General features: G+C 44.7%; 1 protein-coding gene across 5 annotated transcripts in view; it reads right to left on the bottom strand.

The window, feature by feature from the left end:
* Positions 1–26764, bottom strand: part of Evl (Enah/Vasp-like) — a 120184-nt gene that overhangs the window by 77626 nt on the left and 15794 nt on the right. For 3 of the 5 annotated variants that reach the window (XM_063262532.1, XM_063262535.1, XM_063262536.1), the window contains exon 1: positions 1649–2428. The exons of the other annotated variants lie outside the window; for them this stretch is intronic. In XM_063262532.1, coding sequence (XP_063118602.1) covers positions 1649–1671 — 23 coding nt within the window. In that variant the 5' untranslated portion in view covers positions 1672–2428. Of the gene's footprint in view, positions 1–1648; positions 2429–26764 lie in introns of those variants that run through there. 5 annotated transcript variants of the gene reach the window in all.

Genomic DNA, 26764 nt, shown 5'->3' with positions numbered 1-26764 from the left:
GAGAGCTTGAGACACAAGGTAAAAGAATGGTGTGTGCTTTTGAATCCTCGAAGCCTACCCCAGTGGCACACCTCTTCCAACAAGGCCACACCTCCTAATCTTTCCCAAACATCAAATACATGAGCCTAAAGGGAGCATCCTCCTTCAAGCTATCACAACAGCTCTCTATAATTTATAAGACTTCTATGACTCTTAAAAACATTATTACGTTTACTTGTCTGTGTGTGCATCTGTGTGGAGGTCAGAGAACAACTTGTAGGCGTCAGTTCTCTCCTTCCAGCATGTGGGTCCCAGGGTTCAGTCTTAGCTGCAAGCACCTTTATACACTGACTCATCTCACTAGGTCAGAACTTAAGTGACTCTTGGAGATGTGCAAGGTAATCCAGAATCCAAGACTAGAACACAGGATTCCTGCTTCACAAGTCTATCTACTACATCACACCAGGGACTACACAAATAGTTCTCTAATGGAGCTATTCTAAAGTTCTGGGCATGGTCACCCTGCAAGGGCACAGGCCTCATGTCATTGGGGCATGCTGCCACACAAAAAGACTTTCCTTTTTGCAAGTCCACTCCATTCAGAATAATGCAGACACAATGCTCTGAAACAAAGGAAAACTTCCTGAAGCCCCAGCATCAAGTTTAGAGCAAAGGGTGGAGACACTCTTTGAAGCTTACTTTTCTATATGGAAATCTAGTGATCCTCCATCTACTCTCTTGGTTGGCTGGCTTTTCCCTTACAGGTTCAGTGTTCATTGAAGTAACATTCAGAAGAAACCAAAAACCTCCTGTCAAGGTAAAGCTGAGGTCTTGTACAATCACTCTCTCTGTCAATCAACATGGTATTTATGCCCAGTTCTAAGACACATGGAAATTCCATTGGAAAAAGGAGGAGTTGTCAGCGGTCAGACATAGACACACACATACATGTTTGTCCATAGAAATGGGCATCGAATGATCTGATTGCCATCCGTTCTACCTCCTTTATTCTCATTTCCTAGAAACTATCTCTGTTGGCGCATCCCCTCCCACCGTCAGACTCGGGTAGCTTCCCTGGGAAGCGATGGAGGAGCAGAAGGAAGAAGTCACAAAGGATCTAATCTGAAACACTAATGATGACAACAGCGGAAGAGCCCCAGAAAGAAGCACCCTGCTAACAAACGTTGTCAAGGCACATCCCAGAAAGCAGCCTAGCTGTGGCTTTAATAACAGAACGCCAGAGCCAAATCCAATCCAGCCATGCAGATCCACTTGCAGAATTTTCACCCTCTCTGCTACAGTTCCCTTTTTTGTAAAGCAGCAGTAGACTGCATGAGTTTGACAAAGGAAGAAAACAAAAGATAGCAAAAGACTCGTTCTGGAGACACAGTTGCTATTCTGTATTCATAACTCTACACCAGCAAAAGCAGCTAACAAAATGCACGAGGTGGGGTCCTCTATGAATCTGCACAAGATCAAACCAATTATCCATGCTGCACTTCCATGCAGCAAACATTCCTACCCCTCACCACTCGATAAACCCTACCGAATGCAGACAAGAACCCCTTTTTGTGTGTAGAGCCAGCCGGAGCCTAAGCAGTCATTACACAGCAAAAACCTAGCGAGAACAAAAACCCAGCATCAGACTGAGAGAAAACCCAGAACATACCTGAATTCTTCAAATGCGAACATGACCTAGTCAGAGGCAATTTCCTTAGATTGTATGGCAGCCTTTTTGGTACCGAGAACAACCATTTAGTCAGTCAGATGGTGCAAAGTGCAGAAAAAAGAGGTGAGGTTTCCACACCCCCAATATTCTGAAGTAAAAGGCTCTCTGCAGACAGGGGCCCTGCAGCCTCCAGCTCCGCCAGCTGCTGACAAGCGGCAGCTAACAGGGGAGGCAGCAAGAAAACCATGTGATCATTCCAGCAAGCCTGATTAATGCAGTGAACGCTTAGACTCCAGACTGGGAGCTGGATTAGTCTAGAGAAGTCGAACCGAGGGTGCGCTTAGGATCCTGGGTAAATCAAGTAACATATCCCACCTCCACGAATTGTGTAGAGTGATGGGGTGGGGTTTCTGCAATGAGAATGAGACCTGCTCCATTGTGATCAGCCTAATGACCTCATCTTCCCAAGGCTGTTGCCTCTACAAAGATCAGACACAACCCATGTGGTAAATGAGCTCCATCCAGGTGATAACCACCAGGCTACCTTTCAAGGGCAGCCAGAGCACAGGACGATTCCTCCAAATCCAGTGTGCTGCCTTATGTCAGAGCAGGGCAGGTGCACACTTGCTCCAGCACCACAGTCAAAGTTCAGACTCACCAGCACACCATGGCTAACAGGAGCCATGATTAGAGTCTCCTCTATGTGACTATCCATTTACTAGGTGCATAATGTCAATTCCTTGAAGTATAAAAATTTCTGTAATACTTTCAAAATAAAAGAAAAAGGAAATGAGATGCCAGCCAAAAAGAAAGAGGAATGTTTCCCCATTTGTAAAGCTCAGGCTGGGAGATTTGGCAAATGTACTGAGGATGCCTCCCGAAACCCGACATGAAGAGAAATCTGCAGCAATGATTGCAAATCCTTATAAAATATGGGAGAAAAATCTCAAATAAAAACTTGTGCGTCTCTGGACTCTTTACAGATGAAATCAGTTGTTAATTGTGCCCTCGAGGCAGACGCTCCTATCTACTGCCTGAGCTCTGCCCTCAGCATGTCTCTCTCTCACACATCAGTAGCTGGACTTCCTTATCCTCTCTGCCCTAAAAAATCTGTCAAGCACTTCCACAGATCTGATTTTGATGTCACCTTATTTTAACATGTCCACAAGACTAAGTAGCCTCCCTGGATTATGAGATACTGTTTCTTCCACAGGGTCCCCTCCTTAAGTTCCATGTTTCTAGCTCCTAGAATAGCACTGACTATTCAAAGGGGTTTATTGAAAGGACCTCCTTGGCCTACACCTTGTGTCTGGTCCAGAAGACAAAAATGATTCAGTTATCACAGTCACAAAGGTGCCCTGGGTGAAGTGAAGCTCTTGTGTGGCTACCTCTGTCTCGCAGAGAAAGAAGAGCCTGGAACTTAATTGAGGGAAATGCAATGACCAGACCCAACGGAACGGACAGATGAGTGAGGAAGATCTAGGCTCCTGGGTCCCCTCCTTAATGCAAGCACCCACCAGGCTGATTGGAAGCACCTTTCCAGTGTTTCTCACAAGCATCTGAGTGTGACCTTTCCAGTGTTTCTCACAAGCATCTGAGTGTGACCTTTCCAGTGTTTCTCACAAGCATCTGAGTGTGACCTTTCCAGTGTTTCTCACAAGCATCTGAGTGTGACCTTTCCAGTGTTTCTCACAAGCATCTGAGTGTGATCTTTTGGGGGTAACAGCTTTTTTGACAGAATCACATTGTATCAGAAAACGTCATTAAACAGCCTGGCTTTAAGTCCCAACCCCCCTACTTGTTAATGCTAACTGCTGGCAAGCTAGATACCCCACAGGCAAAGCTGTAGTAATGTGGACACAGCCGTGCATCTCACATGGGCACGAACGAAGCAGATGTCTAATACGTAGCTTAGAAACCGCACGGCATAGATAACGGCTCTGCGCCATTTTTACATCCCACAGGGTGTCCTCTCACTGAACAGTTCTGATCACTGGGGACTCCTCACAGAGGCCGCCTTCAATCCCTGTGGTGGTGGTGGTGGTGGTGCACACTTTTAATCCCAGCATTCAGGAGGCAGAGGCAGGCAAATCTCCAAGTTCAAGGTCAGTCCAGTTTACAAAGTGAGTTCCAGGACAGCTAGGGTCACAAAGAGAAACTCAGTCTTGGGGTGTGTGTGTGTGCATGTGTGCATGCATGCGTGCATGCGTGCATGCGTGCGTGCATGCGTGCGTGTGTGCGTGCTGCAGTGGCACCTTCTTCAGGAGTGATCTGCCTGATCATTCACATGGAGGCAGGAATTTCTGTCCTACGGATCCCAGGTCAAAGGAGATGCATTTAATTAACTCTTGGCATCTGTGGGATGCACTCGGGTCACTTATGTAAAATGCTACAGTACTTGCATATCTCTCTACATTTTATAAGCTTTAACTCATCACTAGATAGCATACAACAATAACGTAAAGCCTATATAAATATGTGTTACCTTGTTTTATGTAGGCAGTCAAGTCTATACAAGTGGAAGGACAGGGGCAGAGAACTTCTAGGCCCTGCCGCTGTGTTCCAGCTGTAACTCACTGGTGGAGGGCTGGTTATACAATTCAGGGCTATATGTAAGGTCCGAGCAAGAGTTGGTACAAATAAATGGTAGGACACCAAATCCTACTAGCAAGGGCATTTTAGACATCACTGTCCACGATCCTCAAATTAACAGTGGGCAGCTAGCGGCTCTAAGAGGTGTGCTATGGTTTGGATGTGAACCGTGCTAGTAGGCTTGGGTTTGAATGCCTCATCTCCGATGGTGGCACTGCTCTGGGAGATGCACAGCCTTTGGAGGTGGGACCTAGCTGCAGAGAGTGAGTGGGCTGTTGAGGGTGGACCCTGAGGCTTACAGCCTGGCTCTGCTTCCTGTTCTCCTAAGCTAGAGCTCCAGCCACACGTTCTACAGACACAGAGCTGCCTACTACCACTGCTTCTCTGCCACGATGGACTGTATACCCCCAAACCATGAGGCAAAACAAATTCCTCCTCCTTTAAGTGACCTCTGGGCAGGTCTCTATTCAGCCACAGAAATAAGGAAAGTACCTACGGTCACAGGGCTGGGACACGATTCCTTTTTAATGTTACCTTACGTAGTTCACCTGGATATTATAATTACCAGATTTACAGCAAGGCAAGAGAGCTTTAAAGGCTTAAACTGTTCAGATACAGCTGGGAAGAAAGACGGTAGAAACCTGAGTTGACAAGATGTTAGGACCAATAGGTAGGAGTTTGCCACATGGCTACTTTGAACCCAAAGTGTGAGAAATGAGACTTAAGTGAGTGGCTAAGACTTCTAACAGCTCCAATGTCCTCTGGAGTAAGAGTCTTTCTGTGACCATAAAATAGTAAGTAACACAAATGGCCACTCCAAGGCATCCACTAAAGGCTCCAGGTGCAGAAAATACATACCCTATTTTGAGACTTAGTTTCCCTTTGTAAATGGGAATAACTACATAATTTTTCAACAACTTACTCTTTAAGTTAGAACTTCCATGTAATTCTAAGTAAAACAAATACTGTATATAAAACTAGAAAGGCTCTAGCCAAAGGTGGAGGAGCCTAGAATCCTGCTGTGAGATGCCATCCATCCCAAACACATCCTTGGAAGACATCTGGCCTCCAGCAGATCCTGTCAATGCTGGTCCTCTCTCCATTCTATAGATAGCCATAGCTGTCCTGGTTAATGCAGTCCCCTCTCTCTTCCAGTGTCATAGGCCTACAGGAGCCCTGTGGTTGTGGCAGACACTCTCCCCCAGTCACTGGACATCGGCCGACTAAGCTCTCTAGAGAAAGAAACCTGAAACACTATATACACCACAAACATGTACAGCACAAATGTTACTGTGTCCCTGGTCATTTTTAAAAGCTAACAGACTATTTTAAACAAGTGACCTTAGGGTGACATGAACACCTGAGTTTTGGAAGCAACATGTTTTCTTCGGTGAAAACAATTTTCCAAGAAAGCAAACTTCTGGTCTTCTGGGCTCACACTCACAAGAGACTAAGCAGAGCTCAAACCCATGTCCTACCAGCTTCACTTGGCAACTGTTTTCCCTTTCACATTTTTAGGTTGTGGGCACACAGCCATGATGTACGTGAAACAAAATAAGAACTGAGCATATGAACAGAGTCTGATGTGCCAATCAAGTAAAACGAGAAAGCTGTCCTGACATTTACAGATACGAACATTCACTACTGCACTGTGTAGAGACAAAACAGGAGACACAAACGGAAATCAGTCATGACTAAAAATACCAATCCAATCCCAAGGCCCAACCAGGGGTGTTTCCAATGAGTAGAGACTGCGTGGTAAGAAGTGTTTGGGAGTGTCCTCAGATGCCTGCTTCTTTCTAGGCTCTTTAGTTCTAATTAAGACCCTGCTCCTCCCCTCCCTCCTCCACCCTTTGCACCACCCTCTAATGCCTTTTCAGTGTGAAATCTCAGCTCTGCAGCTGGGTGGTCAGCTTCCACAGCCTCGCTGTTCTAACTCCAGTCCGCCTCTCACTGCTGCCAGCCTGGATGCCTCACAGAATGGTATCCTCACTAACTTGGCTCTGTATTTCCTGCACCTCCACTTCCAGTTCTCCTTGGCCACCTAATTTGAAATGTTTCTCCTTCCTCCACAGTGGTTACAGTAAGGAGGGTTCTGAATGCCAGTATGCTGCTCTCTATTGAGAAACCTCAAGGCTTATTCTTAAACGTTAAGTAAGCCTCAAGCCCCACCACATACCACAGTGAGGAAGACAGCACAGGCTTTATGGGGATGCTGTGAAGATGAGGAAAAGGATGGCCATGCTAACTGATGGTAGCTCGTGTGAGTGTGTATGTGTCAAAAGCCTGTCAAGTCCTCTTCCTAAAGAAACCAGCTAAAGCTCAAAAATCACTGTGACAATAATAAAACAAACCCCTCACATACCGTCTTATGTTAAACAACTAGTCTAGTACAGGACTTAGCCCTCTAACTGCACAAGGTACATATCTGACAGGGTGGGCTGGGGAGACTGAGACAACAGCTCCAGAATCCACTAAATATTACACCTTGTGCCAAAAAATAGACATACAACTATGGTAGTTGAATGAGAATGGCCCCTGAGGCTCGTATTTTGAATATTTGGTTCCCAGATGGTAGACTGCTTACCGATGTGGCCTAGTTGGAGGAGGTGTGACACTGGGGTTGAACTTTTGAAAGTCTAAGTCGGCCAGGCATAGTCTTGCTCTCTCTCTCTGCCTACAACTTACATACCAGATGTGAGCTCTCAGCGCCATGCATGCTTCCTGTCATGAAAATGAACTAACCCTCTGAAACAGTAAGCAAGCCCTAAATCCTCCTCCACATTACACACTTCAACTGGACTTCCCGTGATATTTAACTTTAGAATAAAAATGTAAACTAAAGCCACTCTATATCTCCATTTTGAGAAAATCTAAATTAAGCCACCAAAAGGAAATGTTCTACTAAAAGCAAACATAATTACATCTTAAAATTCACTACTGCTCAAAAGTGAGGAATTTTTTCATTCCCATCTCTACAACAGACTCTTGCAACAACTAGCCACTCTCTTAGAGATTTTTTTCCTAACAAAGGCTTAAAGGAGAGTGGAGACGAGGCTCAGTCTGTAAAGTGCTTATAGCACAAGTAAATAAGGACCACAATTTGGATTCTCAGCATAACATAAAAAGCTAGGCATGCTGGGATAGGCATGGGGGTGCATACCTACACCCTGAGGAGCAGCAAACAGGAAGATCTCTTGAGCCTTGCTGACCACCAGTCTAGAGGAATGGGTGAACTCCAGGTTGTGATAGAGTGTCTCAAAAAATAAGGCTGGACGGAAATCCTAATGATGACGACATCAAGTGTTGACCTCCAGACTCCATGTACAGTGCACACGTGGACACTCTCAATACTTGAAGGGCTACTTGTTGCTAGACATCATTTTAGATGGACCACACACAGAGCAGTGAATTATATTCTTTATATATTATATATAATTGATAGATAGATAGATAGATAGATAGATAGATAGATAGATAGATAGTAGTTAAATCCTGTTGTGAAGGACATAGGATCTCTTTAGGTAGCCCAGACCACAAACTCAAAATCTTTCTGCCTCAATCCCTAGGGATACATGTACACTACCATATGGCTTTAATGACTGAATCGTAATGTTGGAGGCCAGGTGACAATGGATAAGAAAAAGATGATCAGCCAGGGAATGTTTTGAGTGAGTGTGGGGGATGGTTTGGGGCAAGAAACAGGATAATTAAAAAAAAAAAAGATAATGACATTTGCATCAAGATTTGGATGGCAAGGGTCCAATTGATGAAGTATTAGGGAATGATCCTAAAACACAGAGGAATAACTTGTGAAAAGGCCCCAGATAAAGGACGACTAACTTAGCATTCACTCCCCTAACATGATATGGGTGGAACAGACAAGGTAAGTGGGCACTGAACAGAGGAAAAGTACAAGGACTTTATGAACCAAGGAATCAGAGGGGCTCTTCTGGTGGTAGGAGGTAATGTAATCTGGTTCTCATTTTTTAATGGAAAGTGAACACAGAAAGACCAGTTATAGCTAGCCCAGTTAAGAGAAGATGGCATTTGAATCTTAAATTCATATGGAAACACATAAGACATCAGAGCAATCCTGATTCCAAGTTATACTATAGAGACATGGTAATGAAAACAATATAGTACTGGCATGCGCGCGTGCACACACACACACACACACACACACACACACACACACACACACAGAGCAGGGAGGTAGGAGGGGGAAATGGGCAGGCAACCCTATGGAATAGGACAAAGGTCTGAGATATAAGTCCACACAACTACCACAACCTAATTTATGTCAAAAATGCCCAAAATACAAATTGAACAAACTGTGTCTTCTTCCAACAAAAGGCGCTGTAAAAGCTGTGTCTGGACACAGGAGAGTGATGCTAGATCTATGTCTCACCCTGCACAAAACAAAACAGCTCCAAATGGACCAAAGGCCTGGGTGTTACCACTGTCGGGGTTTTATCTGTTTGGGTTTGTTTTGTTTTGTTCTTTTGCAGTGGGCAGTGAGAACTACAGTGGCTCATAACGGGTCAGTGTGACAAGAACAAGTGGCAGTCCTAATGCTTGGCCACAGATTAGGCATCATCCCCACCTCTGGGCTCCCACCCCTCCTGAGTATCTATAGGCAATTAGCTTGTTAAAGGGAGGAAAGACATTTTCTTCAACTCATGAGGTGCCTGGGTTCCCATGAGCAACCCTAATGTAACTCACTGGGTCACACAGCTGGACTGGGAGGGATAGGAAGGGTAACAAAACATTAATAAGACACAGAGGTGAAAGGAAGCCCACTGTATATAATTAATATGTTCTAAAACATAGGTAAAACACAAAGGTGACAGAGCCAGCAAGATGGCTTAATGGGGAAGGTGCTGGCTGCCAAGCCTGAGAATCTGAGTTCAATTCCTAGGAACCACACATGTAGGAGGAAAAAACTGACTCCTGTAAGTTGTCCTCTGACCTCTACATGTGTGCTATGACACACAGGTACCTTCTTCCCAGTCCCACCTCCCAAAAGAAATAAATGTAAAAGAAAGAAAAGAAAAAAGCGTTGGGAAGGGGTAGAGTTTGGCCTCAGCAGCAGCAGTAGACAAAGCAACTTGATCTCAGTTATGTGTTAGAAGTAATCTTTCTCACCAATTGTTTCATTGTGGTCTTAGATTAATAATGAAAATAAGCAAAGACCAAGAACTCTTCTAAATATTCTTTTAAAAATAAAAACTACAGATGACACCACAGGCCAAGGAAGTGAAATCTCTGTGAGGAGGAACTTGACATATTCTCTTCCAGGGTCAGCCATGAGCATCACTTAGCTGGTGAGGTAATCAGACACTCCTGGACTTATGAGGCTTCACGGGATGATGAAATAGACTATCCTTCTGACCAAGGGCGCTGTCCCAGTACTATCCTGATGTGCCGAAATTGGTTAAGACATTTCCAGAAATAGATGGGAAACCAGGAAAATAGAAGGCAAACTTCTGATCAGTGGAGAAACACTTCACCAGTATCACCTTCAAGGCTGCCACTGCTCTATCTTCCTCAATAAGTGAGACAAGCCGAAGATGAAGCCAGAGTTCAGACCTTCCCAAGTTCAGATCAGACCTCCAAAAGCTTGCACTGAAGGCTTGGTTGACAGCTCATTAGGTAGCAGTGGCATCGTTAGGAGTTGGGATCCGAGTGGGAAATGAATCCCCTCCCCTATATACTGCAGACGCAGTGCTTGAGCATTTGGCCCAGGCTGATGGTGTCATTTAGGAAGTTCCTTTAGGAGAATGCTAGAGAAAGTGGGTCACTGTGGCATAGGCCTTGAGCTCTATAGCTTGGCCCTACTTACTGTTCACTCTCACTTCCTGACTAAGATGCTGTGTGACCAACCTGCCCCTCATGTGCTACCATGCCATCCCTACTGTGGTGGGACACTGCCCTCAAACTATAAAGCCAGAAGAACTATAACCCTTCACTGCTTAAATTGCTTTTGTCCAGATACTTGTCACAGCAATAAGAAGCTGAGTAACAGAAAGAGCTAGAGCCTAATGAAGCCAGCCATTAGCACATCAGGATGCTAGCCCTATCTTCTTCCTGTTTTCTGGCTACTAGGTGAGCAGCTTCCTCTCCCACATGCTTCTCCCAAGCTGTTGAGTGTGGCACCAGAACCAAAGCAAGCAAGCAAGCAAGGGACCAGGGACAGAAACCTCTGCCACCGAGCCACTGTGGTAAATCTTTCTTCCTTACAAGTGCAATACTCCAGATCTTTTTGTCACAAGGTTGAAAACCTAACAAAATTTTGTACCAGAGGAGTGGCTGCTGCTGTGACTATATGTGATGCCATGCTTTACGAACTGGTCTGCAGAACAGAAAAGTTTGGAGAGGGCTGGAGAGATAACTCACTCAGCACAGTGCTTGCCACAAGCTCAGGATGTGAGTTTGATCCTGAACCCATGCAAGACACATCCTTCTCATCCCAGCCCTGGGCAAGAGGAGACAGGTGGGTCTCTGAGGCTTCCTAGCCAACAAAGCTTCCTGAGCTTTAAGCAAAACAAGAGATGGGTTCTCAAAAAACAAAGTGAATGGCACCCGAGGAATGATGCACAAAGCTGGTTTCTGCCCCACCCCCACCCCCACCCCCACCCCAAGGTGGCAATGGGGAGGCTTGAAGAGGCAGGATAAAGAGAGCCTTAAAGGCAATAATTGGTGCTTTTTTATGCCGGTCCTTCCTGATGAGGTTTTAGGGGGCAGAATACTGATTGATATGAGGACAGTTACCACGCTGATACAGTATTACATGGAAGCCACGACCCTACCCTATTGAGACTAGAGGCCATTGTTATATTCCAATAAATAACTTCTCTCCATACTGTCCATCTAAGACTTCATGGGAAAGCATGGCGGGTTGGGTAAGCATTCAACTCCCAGGACCCACATGGTGGAAGGCAAGAACCAACCCCCACAGGTGGTTCTCTGACTTTCATCCACACTGCAATACACGTGTGGATATTCACACGCACAATCAATGGAAATCTTTTTTGTTGTTCCTCGTTATTTTGAGACAGGGTTTCTCTGTGTAGTTCTGGCTGTCCTGATCTCGCTCTGTAGACCAGGATGTCCTGGAACTCAGAGGTCTGCCTGCCTCTGCCTCCTGAGTGCTGGGATCATAAGTGTGCCACCACTATCTGAGAAAACTGTAAATCTTTTTAATTAACAAGAATTAGTGTAAGGAGCTGGAAAGGTGGAGAGCACAGGACCCAGGTTTGGTTCCCAGCGTCCACATGGCTGCTCATAACCATTCACAGCTTCAGGTACAGGGGCTCTATGCCTTCTTCTGCCCTCTGCGGGGCACTGTATGCATAGTTCACAGGCACACATGTAGGCGAGCTACATCTACATGTTTATTAAGGTTAAGAATGAACGTGATACCAACTGTACAGAATACCCAGAAATTCTCTGAGCAGTACAGAGACCATCAAGCCCAGGCTTCATCAAGTAAGTGTCCATGCTCCATCCGTCGGCTTCACTCTTCCTGCCCTGGGCTATTTCCCTACAAGAAGGAGAGCATTACAACACCTAGCTCCTTCGACTGTGGCAGACTGAAGGAGCTGGTATATGGTAAGTGGTTAGAATGCTCAGTGTAGAGCGTCAAGCCTACGTGTGAGCTCACTCACACTAACTGAGGAACACTCTCAGGTCAAGTGTGAAGCTGTTCTTTTGAGCTCAGAGTTTACTACTGTTTCACGATTTATAGGGAAAGGTTAAATTCGTCCCCAGGGAATGCTTACTTCACCAGAGAGTACCACCCAGTTTATGGTTAGTGTAACAGTGAAGAGAAAGCTCCAATCTCTTTCCCCATGAAGACCAAAGACGGAGCGACTGCTGAGAGGCGTCTAGAAGACAGATTTCGGCTTACGTGGCTCCTGTGAGCCTCGGTGGGTGAGGCAAGAAGCATGCCTGATAGGCATACGCCATGGCTCTTCTCTAGTTCAGCCCAGGACTATGAGGGAACCTCATATTTCTATTTCCAAACCTCAGTTTCTCCCTGGGAAGCGGCAAGGGAACCAGAACAGACATGTGGTGCTCTCACTTTTAGGGGGGAGGGCTCTAACTTCTGACAGGCACTGGCCAGCTAGGGGCCACCGAGAAAGGGTAGCTGCTACAGGCTCTGAACGTGTTATACCACAGAGCAACACCAGAGAGGACTCTTCTACCAAGACTCGCCACAGCACCTGAGGCAGCTGGATTGACTTTAGTGTAGAAGCTGGGATCTTGAGTGCCAACAGGTAAACCTTAGTTTGTAGGGTGTTACAAGCCTCCAGAGGCCTATCTCCAGAAAAGCCTTGAGAGACATCCAGAATACAGCCAGGATAACTAGTAAGGAGTCTTTCTGTGCAAAGCCATTCTATAGAGACTGGGAAAGGTGTTTTTTTTTTTATTTCCTCAAACACTCAAACCTCAACAAAAAATAATATAGAGTATACAACAACAGTAACAAAACAAGACAAAAAACTGGGGGCTACAGCCTAATCAAAGTTACAAACTAAATGACCAGAAATAGCCCTATAGAAAGAAAATGTATGAGCTGCCAAATGACACCAACTACCCAAGAGAAAGGACCCTCCATGAACTGAAAGAGAGCATGGTGACAACTGAAATAAGTTGGGACTGCAATGGCCAGTGAGGACATCAGCAGAGAGAATGGAGGAACCATCGAACCTTCACTGCAAGGGCCCAAAGACAACTTACAGGCAGAAGAATGAACCAGCAAGCTCAGTGTCAAGGTACTGAAATCCCGAGTCAGGCCTAGCGTGGTGGCACACATCTTTACTCTTACACTCAAGTTAGGGGAGACAAAGGCCAGCCTGGTCTACAGAGCAAGTTCCAGGACAGCCAAAGCGACACAGAGAAACCCTGTCTTGAAAAATAATGAATCGAATACTGAGTCTGTAGGGGAAAGAAACTACACACAGTGACGTAAGCCTTCAAGTCCAGCACTGAGGAGGCCGAGGCAGGAGCTTCACAAGGTCAAGGGCAGCCTGGGCTACAAAATGAGAAAGGGTTCTTCAAAAATGGGAGAAAATGGGGTTGGGGATTTAGCTCAGTGGTAGAGCGCTTGCCTAGGAAGCGCAAGGCCCTGGGTTCGGTCCCCAGATCCAAAAAAAAGAACCAAAAAAAAAAAAAAAATGGGAGATAATGAAGTAAAGAGAGCCTTGACGGCCTTACAGAGGATTATCAAGTGGAACAACAAACCCATTATGGGAATCTCAGATGTACAAGAAACAAGTGAAGGGCAGAAAACTAAATGGAAGAAATAAACCTAGCAAATCTGAGGAGATAAACAGACAAATCCAAGAAACTCAACAAATTCTATCCGGGTCTAAATCCAGGAGACCTATATTAAGAATCACAATAACCGGGGTTGGGGATTTAGCTCAGTGGCAGAGCGCTTGCCTAGGAAGCGCAAGGCCCTGGGTTCAGTCCCCAGCTCCGAAAAAAAGAACCAAAAAAAAAAAAAAAAAAAAAAGAATCACAATAACCAAGTTGTCAATACTCACAAAGAACTCAAGAAAGCAGCAAGGGAGGACACTCAGCAGCTAACAGTTCCGAGATGAAACACCAAGGGCTGAAAGGGTAAGATGACATATTCAGAGTATGTTTGTGTGTGTGTGTGTGTGTGTGTGTGTGTGTGTGTGTGTGTGTGTGTGTGGAGGGGAGTGGTATGCAAAATATGCATCTTTCAAAAGTGGAGAAATTGAGGCTTTCCCAGATAAGCAAGGATGACACTAGGGCTGTTCTGAGAAACACGACGGTGTTCCAAGTTGAACAGACAGGAAGCAGCCATACAAACCTCGTGATACACTAGACTCCCAGGTGGAGGATTCAACAGCACTGTAATGGAGATGCGTATGCCATTTTAAAATTTGGTGTCAAATTTAAAAAGTGAATAGAAAGTAGCTCCAAACTTATTTTAGTGACTATGTAATAAAAAGTAGTAATTTGTATCATAAGTAATATAAAATGAGAGAAATAAAGTGAGATATAAAGGGTTAAATAATCAGCAACTTTTCAGTTTAAGGTAAATTTTTGTAACTTTAAGATGCAACCTTAAGGGGTTGGGGATTTAGCTCAGTGGTAGAGCGCTTGCCTAGCAAGCACAAGGCCCTGGGTTCGGTCCCCAGCTCCGAAAAAAAAGAAAAAAGAAAAAAAAAAAGATGCAACCTTAAGATGCTTTGTGTGATTGCAATGGTACCCATACCGAAAACTACATAAAAAGAAATGAGAAAGAAAATAAAACATCACTAAGAAAAATCAAAAAGGCATCGAGAGAAGGGGAGACAGACAGTCAAATAACAGCAGCTACTTTCAACATAGGAGGGTTAAATTCTCCAATTAAAAGACACGCTTAGTGCAGGGAGTAGGATCCAGCTAGAGCGAGCCTAGATCTAAATTCATACCAGGCTGAAAAGGATAGAAAAGGATGCCAGTACAAATAGGAGCTCCTGAACCCCAAACCTACCACAGGACAGAGGAAGGGAATTACACAGTGACAAGGGTCAGTCAGTTCCCCAGGAGATACAACAACAGTGAACAGAAACACACCTCACCACAGCTCTCTCAAATGTGGGTGCAAACACTGACAAAACCAAGCGGACAAATAGTTCCACAGTTGTCTAACAAGCTGGCTGTCTACATCCGCCTAGATGAAGTGTGGCAGGTGAGGAGCTCTTCCAGTGTTGGTCTTTACACTTCCTGTTGTTGCTCCCATCTGCTTGCTGCCTGCCACTGCTCACTATGCTGAGCAGCAACAGGAAGTGCCCTGTGTTGGTATAGGTACCATCAGGACCCATAGCTGGACAAGCCTTCTGGGCCTCAGGAATCAAGACTCTACAGCTCTTGGCTCTAGATGGCTCTGGCTTTCCAGGAAAGCCTGAGGAATACTTAGCCCTTGGCAGTGTTAGCTCTCATAGGCCTAGGAAATCGAAGATCCTTAGCTCTTAATACTGGTCAGTGTATAGCTTTTGGCCCCGGTCTGAGACCTTTGTCCCTAAAGACTTGGCAGCTCTTGGCACTCTCCTGGTGACAAAGATGGCCAGTCTTTTCTGTGATTCATTATAGCCTTTTATGTTTCTTTAGTCTCAGTTTTCTACTCTCCCTACCACTTAAACTATGTCTACATTTCTGATAGGTTTTATATACTCCCATCAGAATTCCAACTTTGTCAGGTGGTATTCACCTATAGTCCCAACAGTGTGGGAGGCTGAGGCAAGAAAATTACATGAGCACATGAGTTTGTCACCAGCCTGGGCACCAATGGGAGACACTGTCTTAAATCAAAACAAAATCCTGAAGCCATTTTAAAAACCAGAAATTAAAAAAGTTCTGGGTATCGTGACAAACACATATAATCGGAGAATCTAGGAAGATGAGGCAGGAAACAGCATGCTCAAGGCCAGCCTGGGCTTTATATCAAGTCTGATAGTGAGAAGACCACACCTGAAATACAAAATGAACAATCCTAGAGTTCAGACAAGATCTCAAGCAACTCGGAGCATCCAAAACAGCCTGAAAAAGAAACAAAGTTGGAGGTCTCACACTTATTATTAAAACTCATGACAGTCACCAAGATAGCATATTACTAGCATAAAGACACAGACAGTAAAGCAGTACAGAGATCCCGGAGCAAACTCTGTGTATACGGTCAAACAAACGGTCTTCATCCAGCCTAAGAGCTCAGTCTTCAACACAGAGTGTGGAGGAAACCGGATCATCACATACGAAAGGTCTAAAATCGAACCTTAAACCCATGCATAGCATGTACCACAAAATAAGTTAAACCAAGACTTAAAGCCACTAAAACAGGAGGAAGCATAAAGTCCCAGGACACTGCATTTGAGAAGTTTCGCAGTTACAGAATCAACTATTAACCAGGCAAATGAGGATGGACATGTGAGCTTTAAACTTCTGCCCACAGGGCCTGGTGAGCGAGCTGTGGGAACCGTGAGGCTGAGTTCAGATCCCGGCAACTTCATGAAAAGCTAAGTGTGGTCCCTGTAATCCAAAGCCGGGAAGTGGAGGCAGGAGGATCCCTGGGGCTGACCGGCCAGGGTGTGGGTGAAACCGTGAGCTGCAGGCTCGGTGAGAGAATACTTCTTAAAAAGGAAGGAAGAGAGTGATAGAGAAACCACATGATGCCAAACACTCTGCCTCTGTGAGCACTGCATCCACCCACGGATGGAAAGAAACAATTAAAACATACTTCTGCACAGTGAAAATATGACAAGACATGCACAGAAGAGGAGAAAATGTTTGCAGATTACCTATCTGGTCAGTTATTTACTAAGCAGGACACAACAGAAATCCTGCATCTTAACAATAACAAAACCAAAAATCATAAATGGCTGCACAGCAAAACTTGTCTCTGAAACTAACACATAAATACATACATGAGCACATGCGTATTTATGTATATACTCTGAAACACCACTAGGAAAATATAAGCTGCCAGCTAGACGGTATTGCAAATCCCATATCTGATAGAGGGCCTGTATCTAGAATATACAACAATGTCTCAAAACTCAACAAGAAAATGAAACGCCTTGACAAAGACAGAAAACAACTCAGTGAGGACTAGCTGGGCAGATCAGATATCCTCAGTAAATGACATACCATGGATCATTAATTAAATTGTCAGACCAGGCTTGTAGATAAACGGCTTTAACCCATCACTCATGAAGAAGAGGCAGGCAGATCTCTGAGTCTGAGGTCAACCTGGTCTATATAGCCAGTTCCAGGCCATCCAGGACTAAGACTTTGTGAATAGGGAGACATTGCCAAAAAATATTTTTAAAAATTTGGACTGATTAAAATAGATCCATACTTATCACTCTGCATAACGCTCAATTCCAAATGGATCAAAGACTTCAACATAAAACCAGATACACTGAACCTGACAGAAGAGAAGGTGGAGAATAACCTTGAACTCATTGGCACAGGGGAAGACTTCTAAACAGAGCACTGCTAGCACAGGCACTAAGATCAACAATTAATAAACGGGACCTCATGAAACTGAAAAGCTTCTGTAGGCAAAGGACACTGTCATTAGGGCAAAGTGATAGTCTACAGGATGGGAAAAGAGTTTTACCAACTCTACATCCAAGAGAAGACTAAAATATATGAAGAACTCAAGAAACTAGATATCAGAAAATCAAATAATTAAAATTTGGGGTACAGATATAAACAGAATTCTCCAACAGAAATCTCAAGTGGCTGAGAAACACTTAAAGGAACGGTGACTATCCTTAGCCATCAGGGAAATGCACCAAGACTACTCTGAGATTCTATCTTCCACCTGTCGGAATGGCTAAGATCAATAAGAAAGGGAACGCTCCTCCATTGCTGGTGGGAGTGCAAACCTGTACAGCTGCTATGGGAATCAGCGTGGCGGTTCCTCAGAAGGATGGGAATCGCTCTACCTCAATATCCAGCTACGCTAGTCTTGTGTGTATACCCCAAAGACACTTCGTCCTGCAAGGACACTTGCTCAGCTATGTTCATTGCTGCTCTATTCGTAATAGCCAGAAAAGTTGGAAACAACCTCTCTCTCTCTCCACAGAAGAATGGATAAAGAAAATGTGGTTCATTTATACAATGGAATATCACACGGCTATTTTAAAAAGTTACGTCGTGAAATCTGCACACTAATGGATGGAAATTAAAAAAAAATCATCTTGAGTGAGAGAACCCAGATCCAGAAAGAGAAATATGGTGTGTATTAACTCACATGTGGATGTGGATACTAGATAAGCAAGCTACAGTCTTCAGACCATAGGATTTAGGCATAGAGGAAGGGACTGGGGGAACACATGGATCTCCCTGGAAGGAGGACATAGATTTTGTAGGAGAACTGGGGCTGGAAGGGCAGGAACAGAAGGTCAGGTGGGGAGGTGAGATTGACGGAGGGAACTAAAGGGAACCTGAGGAATAGTATGGAAACCTAGTACAGTAGAAACTTCCTAAAATACAGGAATTCAATTCTAATGGAGTTTCCAAATAATAAGGGAGACAGAGTTCCAACTGGCCATCTTTTGTCATCCAAGGAAGCTTCCAGTACAAGGACTGGGTTACATCCAATTGAGTTGTTGACTCAAAGGTCCTGTGGAAATCTTCATACAACCCAGGTTGTTGCCAAGACAACAGGTTGCTCTAATAGTAGGGCCCCATTGCTGAAGAAGTCACCCACATACTCACAGAGCATGGATAGGTCAAGCTGGTGCCTAGATGGAACCCACACACCCTTCCCTACATTTTAGTGTCTTTGGTACAGGAGGTACTCCACAGGCTACCAAGAGAGAGCAGTGAACACCAACCCAGCAGCAAACCCTTTCATCTACAATACTGTCTGTCCTGCCTGTAAAATATGGTAGGGCAATGCTGGCACCAAGCTTGTGGGAGTAACCAACTAATTTTGATCAGACTTAAGGCCTATTCCACAAGATGGAATCCATACCCAACATTGCTTGGGTGATCAAAAATCAGACTAGATAACCCAGAAATATTGGGTAAAACCAAGTACTATCAGTGTTTTAAAAAAAATTGTGATAAAATGGTCCCTAACAATATTGTTATACTCATAGATCAGTATCTTCCTCAGCCAGCATCAAAGAAGCTTCCTCCTGCAGCAGATGGAAACAGACAGAGAGACCACAGCCAGACATTACTCAAAGAGTGAGAGACCCTGGAACACACAGCTAGCTCTAAATGGGATGTAAATGGGATGTCTCCATCAAATCCTTCCCCTTAGAGCTCAGGAAATCTTGCAGAAGAGGAGGCAGAAAATGTGTAAAAGTCACAGGGGATGGAGGAGAGAAAGAGAGAGAGAGAGAGAGAGAGAGAGAGAGAGAGAGAGAGAGATAGGTTGACTATGAAGAAGATCAAATTGGCCCCAAGGAACTCGTCCCTAATCATCAAGAAGTAGTCTAATGATTACGTTATCCCTGACTATTCAGGAATCTCATTCCTTTCTTCTCTCTCCTTTTTCTTACTATCTAGTGTTAGGGTGTTGAAAGGGTGGAAGAAAAGGGGGTGGAATAAAGAAGAACCCACAAAGTAGCAAAGAAAGCTAGAGAGATTAATCTGAAGAAGGTGAGTTCAGTTCATGTGAGTGGCCACAAGCTACACTGAATGGTCTCCTGAAACACTTGGGAAGAGAGAATTTTCTTGGACTTTAGTGTTAATAATTTAAAGACATGCAGATTAGCATCAGAATAATATAGACCACACTTAAATTCATGCCACAGCAGAAGAAAAGGCAAGAACAGGGAAGAAATCAGAATGGTATGTCCACCCAGATGCGGACAGGAGCCACCCAGGGGTTGGTCAAGCTTGTTTTCCATTTGCTCACAGTGTGCCTCTCTATGCATGCAGATTCTGGGAGGACAACGGTCAGTTCAGTTGTTTCTGTTTTGTCAGACTTGATTCTATGTACACAGATATTTCTCTCTCTCTCTCTCTCTCTCTCTCTCTCTCTCTCTCTCTCTCTCTCCCCGTGTGTGTGTGTGTGTGTGTGTGTGTGTGTGTGTGTGTGTGCGCGCGCACGCACAGTGTTCATGAAGCCCCAGAAAAGGGCATTAGGCCTCCTGGAACTAGAGTTACCGATGGTTGTTGAGACACCATGTGGGCACTGGGAATCAAACACAGGTCTTCTGCAAGAGCAGCCAGTGCCTTTAACAAGAGCCATTTTATGCTGCAAAACCCAAGCACGAATCAACCAAGTGTGGTATGCCTATTGGTGGGCTAAAAAGGAACGAAGTACCAAAACTGAGGTAGCATGAATGAACCGTAGAAATGCTGTGAGAAATGTAAGATGCCCCTCAGAAGACCCCGTATGTTGTACGGTTGTTGGTTCTGATCAGAGACAGAGAGCAGATGAAGAGTTTCAGGCTGGGTTATGTAGGAATGGGGAGCAGCAGCTAATGAGCACAGGTTCCTTTGGCATGGCCACAGAACTCTAGGCTTCAACTGTGGTCATGTTTGCCCAACTGCATACTCTAAACCCATCGTATACTTTAAATGGGGGAAGAAGGCTCTAATCCCTGGCACCAGACAGCAAAAAAGAAAATAAAATGACAGACACTTGCTCAGCACATACAAGGCTGGGTTTGATCCTGATGCCACACAACAAAGCTTGAATTTTATCAGTGCCAAAGGTGAGTGCTGCAAACGGCATTCTCTAAATGAGGGAACAGTCCCTGAAAGGGGAGGGTAATAATGTGTGAATCACATAAGGGCCCTCATTCACACTGTGGTACCAGCATTAAACCCAGAGCAGTGTCTCCCTCTATCCCCAGCTCTTTAGACATGCTGTACCTGTATACATGTTGGATTTAGGTTTTGATCCATTTTGCATTACGTTTTGTGTGTGGTTTGAGGGAGAGTCCAAGGTTACATAGACATGCTGCTACCCAATATTTGTTAAAAGGTGTCTCTCCCATTGATGGTCTTCTGGCGTTCTTGTTGACAACTGTTTATTAATGTTAATAATAATTTATAAATGAGTCTAGTTTGACACAGGCTTGAGGCACCCAGACTGAGCTGCATGTATAGAAGAACGTGTCTTCTACTCACATGGCCCAGGACTAAGGCTGGTGTAAGTTAAGTGTCTGATGAGTCATGACCCATCTGTGAGATTGACAGTCACACTGCCTCATTGCCCACAGACAACACTCAGAGACACATCATTGCCTGCTCTTGCAAAGGGGCCGATTTGGTCCTTTTCGGTGTTGCTCCTATCCGAGATTCTATCAGTCTGTTGCTTGAAATTCTGTTCCACTTAGTGATACAGATCAAGGACAGCAATTCCCTTCTGTCCAGGAAAGGCAATGTTTATCAACAGGGCTCTGAGCTGCTCAGTTGGCAACCTCAGCTGCCAGGAAGATGCAGTGCTGCTGGGCACAGCTGATTTTTATCTATGGAAGACGAGCTCCAGTAGGGGCAACATTCTATTTTGTACACAGGGTTTTGTGTGTGCCCGATTCACATTCTTCCTATGCAGAAGGCAAAGTTAGAGAATCTAAATTACTTATCTTCTTTTACCTGTTGGTTGGTTGGTTGGTTGACACACACACACACACACACACAAACAAAAATTAAAAAAATAAATAATATAAAAATAATAACAACAATAAAATCAAACAGCACATCCTTGTGTGTTTAAAATCACTTCTAGTCTGGTTTGAATACCTCATGCCATGTAAATACTGTGTAAAAAGCTATAATGTTAAAGGAATGGCAAGAATTAAGTCTACACATGTTCAGAACTGTTCATTACAGGCCTAACTATAGAAACTACATGTGGCCAACATTCCTGAGGTTAGACTTATATAAATTACTTCACATTACTTTCACTGCATACAGTAAGATTCTCAGATGTTTGTAATGCAGAGAACAGTCACGGGGTACTCTGCCTCAAACATAAAAAGCACAAGGCAGGCTACTGAGATGGCTCCTGATGCTCATCTGAACCACATGCAGGTGAAAGCAGACCGCCCTCTGACCCCACGGCCATACCTTAGCATGGCCACACACATGTTAATAAGGCCAGGTCCAGGAAGATGGCTCTGAGTGAAAGCACTGGCAATGAGGCTGATGGCTCAGTTTGATCCTTGGAACCCATGTTGAAAGGCAGTTGAAGTGGTGCCCTGAAGCTTGCAGGCCAGTCAGTCAGGAATACAATGTAGAAGGTGGGACTGACTCCTGAAAGCTGTCGTCCGACCTCCATGTGCATGCCATGGACCTGCCTAGAGCCCTGAGCTCAGGTAACAAGTGCATCAATGGCAATTGCTTCACTATCCACCATTTTAGGAATTTTTCTGGAGAGCTTATCCACAAGTCAAGAATGGATAAAGATAAAACAACTGGGATGTGGGAGGATGGACCTGGAATCTCCTTAACAGAAAGCCATGAGATCTTAACTAAAATAAACAATCCAAATGTCAAGTATTCTAAAATCCGATTGCTTTCCTGCTGAAATGGGGGTGGAGCGCTCCATAAAGATGGGGAAGAAGGGAAGGAGGGAGACTGGGGGGAGGGGGCTAGAGAGATGACTCAGCAGTTAAAGGGTTTGCTATTCTTGCAGAGGACTCAAGGACTAAGTTCAGTTTCCAGCACCCACCCACCATGGGCACTCATGGCCACCTATAACTCCCGTTCCAGAAGGATCTGATGCCTATGGCCTCTACAGGGCACAGCACATACATGCATACATGTAATTAAAAATAAAACTAGATCTTTTATTTATGGAATTTCAGTTCCATGTTTCTTAGCCTCCTTTTTCTTTTCCCCACTTGCACTTGACTTAGAGTGGGCCGGTGGAGAACACAGGCTGACAGTATAGCACAGTCCTGCCAGTTATCTGTCTGCACATCTAAGGCTCATTCCTTCCTTTTCAGAGTGGAGTAGGAAATGGGGTATAAGTCAGACATTGAACAATAATAAGAATTAAAAAGGCAAATGGCTAAGTAAGGTGGCCAAAACTAAAGCTATAAGAAAGCTGGGCTTCACTGCTCTGCTTGCCAGTCAGCCTGAGAGCCCTACCCAAAGCTGTCTATCTGAAAACCGAGGGCTTACAAAACAGTCAGCACACATACAGGCACTTGACACATGTGAGTTGCTCCAAAGATAAGGGCTAAGACTACAGTGCCGGATAAATCAGGCGTGCTCTTGACCTCAGGACCTCCTCAATTATGGTTGCACATTTAAGTGTCTAGAGACTTCGAACAGATGAACGCATAACCCGAGATTAATACCTAGGGAAGGACCCTGAGGGGTTGGGAGGAGTCCTTTTCAAGTATTTCTGTTGTAGTATGAAGAGAGAGCAGCTGAACTTTATGAAGTTAGTTTATGACTCTACCCTTGAATGGTTTTAATTAGACTCATTCATTTTATTCTGAGTGCTTTGCCTAGATGTGCATATGTGCACCTCATGAAGTTAGGAGAGGACTCTGGATCCCTTGGAGGTGAAGTTAGACAGTAGTTGTGAGCCGTCATATGGGCGGGGACTAAATCCGGTCATCTGCAAGAGAGTTGCTGTTCTTAACCAGTGAAGCATCTCTCTAGTTGCCCTTGTTAGTGTGGTAAATGTGTGTCCTTGCTTGGTTGGTTTGCGTTCTGTCTGCTTTTTTGTGATGGCCGTTCTTGGCTGTCATCTTGACTGCATCTGAAATGAACTAAAGCCTAAGTAGCCAGGGATACTTGTGAGGGATTTTTTCCTAAATTAAATCATTGAAAGTGGGAAGATAGACCTTTAATCTGGGCCACACCCTCTGCTGGAAGCCTATTTAATGGACACAGAGGAGGGAAGCTTGCTCTCGTTGTTCTGCGTGGCAAGTCCATTCCTTCAGTAGCACTGGAACCTACTACTTCAGGATTCCAGCACATACTGAAGACGAGCTGAGACACCCAGTCTGCCAGACTGAATAACTTCTAGATTAGCTGGACCACAGCCTATAGCCATTCTAATTAATAAATTCCGTGTATGTGTGTGTGTGCGTGTGTGCACGCGCATGCGTGTATTCCACACACCTACATGTATGTGTGTATATATATGTATATATATATATGTATATGTATATATGTATGTGCATGCATGTGTCTAAGAAGGACCTACTGAAGCTGAGACCTTTGAGCCCTCAGATTCTCAAGGGTTATCTCACCAGAGAACAGTCTCTCCATCCTCAACAGAAGATGTACTCGCTATCCTCTGAAAGAGTCAGTACCTATCTCACCTGACTGAGAAAATTAGTTCTTCATTGTCTGCCAAACCAGCAGTGACTTTCTTTGGAGGAGATGCCAGGTTAGACAACACTGCCCCTGGAGCCCAAAAATAGTTGCCTCCAGACCCATAACCAGACTGAAAACGAAACAGACTCCTGGGAAGAGGGACAGAAAGTGCAGTCCGTGAGGAGGTACGGTACACTACTAATGAGCTAAAACTTTACTAATTCGTTTTAGCAGAAGTCTGAGAAATACGTGTGGGAATGGATTTGAAGGGTCTAGGATAATGGTGAAAGGAACATAAAATTGGATCAGACTGAGTTTATTGTCACAAGTCACTAAGTAGAGATTCAGGGTGTAATATGGAAACTCAGAGTTTACTTTTAAAAGTTATCAAAAGTTGGTTTGAATGGTTGCTGAGCATCCATGTAAAGATAGCCTACTGGAAAGGAGGTGGAGACCCCTGATATCCCTGGGCTTAGTGTTGAAGGGATTTTAAGGCTCAGGAAAATTGCAACGCTAGAGTGGCTACATTGTGCAAAGCTAACCCTGCACATGGAAGACCGGAAGACATTCCCTTCATGCTCCTGTAAGATGCAAACTGCTGAGGGGGCATCGGCACATTGACGCCCTCTGTCGTCACCCTATTCCTGATGACAGACAGGCCTTACTGCTGGGGACGCTGCTCTCTGTTGGATGAACGCAATGCAATGGGTTTAACTGGTAGTGGGGGCCAGTGGCAGCCCTGAGTCGCCAAGGCAAAGTGACTAATTATCATGAAGGGCAGCATAGACGAAGCAATGTCCATAATGGGCAGCCCAGTCAATGGTTCTTACAGTGGCATGACAGACGGACCTTTGGAAATAGCTAACCAATCACAGTGTTGCAGGCATGAAAGGGATAAGAAGGCTACTATTTCAGGTAGTAGTAGTACATGTTTTTTATTCCAACACTCTTAAGTTTGAGGCCAGAATGGTCGGTCTATGGAGCAAGTTCTAGGGCAGTCTGGGCTACATGGACTATACAAAGAAACCCTGTATCAGAAGAACAAAACCAAAAACAAACAAAAAGATATTAAGATTTTTCTTTGATCTTTGTGAGTGGAAAAACTCAAACAAATGAAAGAAAGGCTATGTTGGATCATGGTTAAAGGGAATCTGACCCATGAATCAATTTCCAGACTTGAGCCAGTCTGCAGACCCAGAACTCGTTGAGTGAAGCAACAGCCAGGTTCACTTGATAAAATACCCAAGAGATTTCCTATTAGCCTTTCTTCAGCCCCTCTGTAGCCTTTTACAAAGGAAACTATATACTGTGGCTCTCCAGTGGAGTAGGGGCTTATGGAGGTCATGGGGTTGAGGAAGCTTTGGCTGAAGTTAGACTCCCAGTATGTCCGTCCAGTGCCCTGAACTCATGCTGTGGGGGTTTCCTCGGTCCTGGAATGTATAATTGAGACAGTTGTACTTAGAAGTTGGCAGGATTCTCACATTGGTTCCCTGACCTGTGGAGTGAGGGCTGCTATGGTTGGAAAGACTACATGGAAGCCATTAGAGTTGACTCTGCCTGGGAAAACTGTGAAACAAAACCAGTATCATATCCCTGGGGCAAATGCAGAAATTAGGGCCACCATCAAGGACAGGAAAGATGCAAGGGTGGTGGTTCCCACATGTCCCTTTAACTCTCCTATCTGGCCAGTGCAGAAGACAGATGGCTCATGCAGAATGATAGGTGACTATCAAAAAATCAAGTAGCAACTCCAATTGCAGCTCATATACCTGAGCAGGAGGTAGCAAAAACTTTGGACATTGGTAATATCTGTGTATCAGAGGATGGGAAATAAATCCAAACAAAATTCAACGGCCTTCTACCTGGATGAAATGCTTAGGAATCCAGTAGTGTGTGGTATCTGGAGGTACTCCCTCCAAGATGAGGATTAGTTATTGCCCTGGGCCTGCCCACAACCAAGAAAGCAGCACAACGTTTAATGTGCCCATCTGAGTCCTGAAGACAGCACATTCCTCACTTAGGTGTGTTACTCCAGCCCATATACCAAGTGATATGTGGTAGCTTTGTGTGGGGCCTGGAACAGAAAGAAGGCTCTTCAACAGGGCTAGGTGGCTGTGCGGGCTGTTCTACCACTTGACCCAGCAGGCCCGATGGCACTTGAGGTGTCAGTGGCAAATAGAGATGTTGTTTGTAGCCTGTGGCAAGCCTACAGGTGAATCACAGAAGAGACCTTTGAGATTTTGGACAAGACTCTACCATCATCTGCACACACTATTCTCCCTTTGAGAGACAGTTCTTGGCCAGCTAGTTTAAGCCTTAATGGAAACTAAACAAGTGACAATAGGTCACCAAGTTATCATATGACCTGAGCTGCCCATCATGAGCTGAGTGTTATATTCCCACCAAGTCAAAAAGTAGGACGTGCACAGCAGCAGCCCATTATCAAATGGAAGTGATATATACGTGATTGGACCTGAGCGGGATCTGAAGGCAGAAACAAGTTACATGAAGAAGTTGTCCAAATGCCTGTTTCTACTCCCAATACAAAGCCATCTGCTGCCAAGTATGCTCCTATAGCGTCCTAGCTGCGCTCTATGATTGGTTGAAGGAAAAAGAGAGGACCAGGGCCTGGTTTACTGATGGCTCTGCATGGGACAGAGGCACCGCCAGGAACTGGACAGCTGCAGCACTGCAGTCTCTTTCTGGGACAGCAGTGGAAGGCAGCAGCAAAGGGACGTTGTCACAGTG

The sequence above is a fragment of the Rattus norvegicus genome, chromosome 6 (assembly GCF_036323735.1).
Source record: "Rattus norvegicus strain BN/NHsdMcwi chromosome 6, GRCr8, whole genome shotgun sequence".
NCBI classification, from domain to species: Eukaryota; Metazoa; Chordata; class Mammalia; order Rodentia; family Muridae; genus Rattus; species Rattus norvegicus.
The sequence above is the reverse complement of the archived record's forward strand: the minus strand, read 5'-3'. Positions and strand labels throughout refer to the sequence as shown.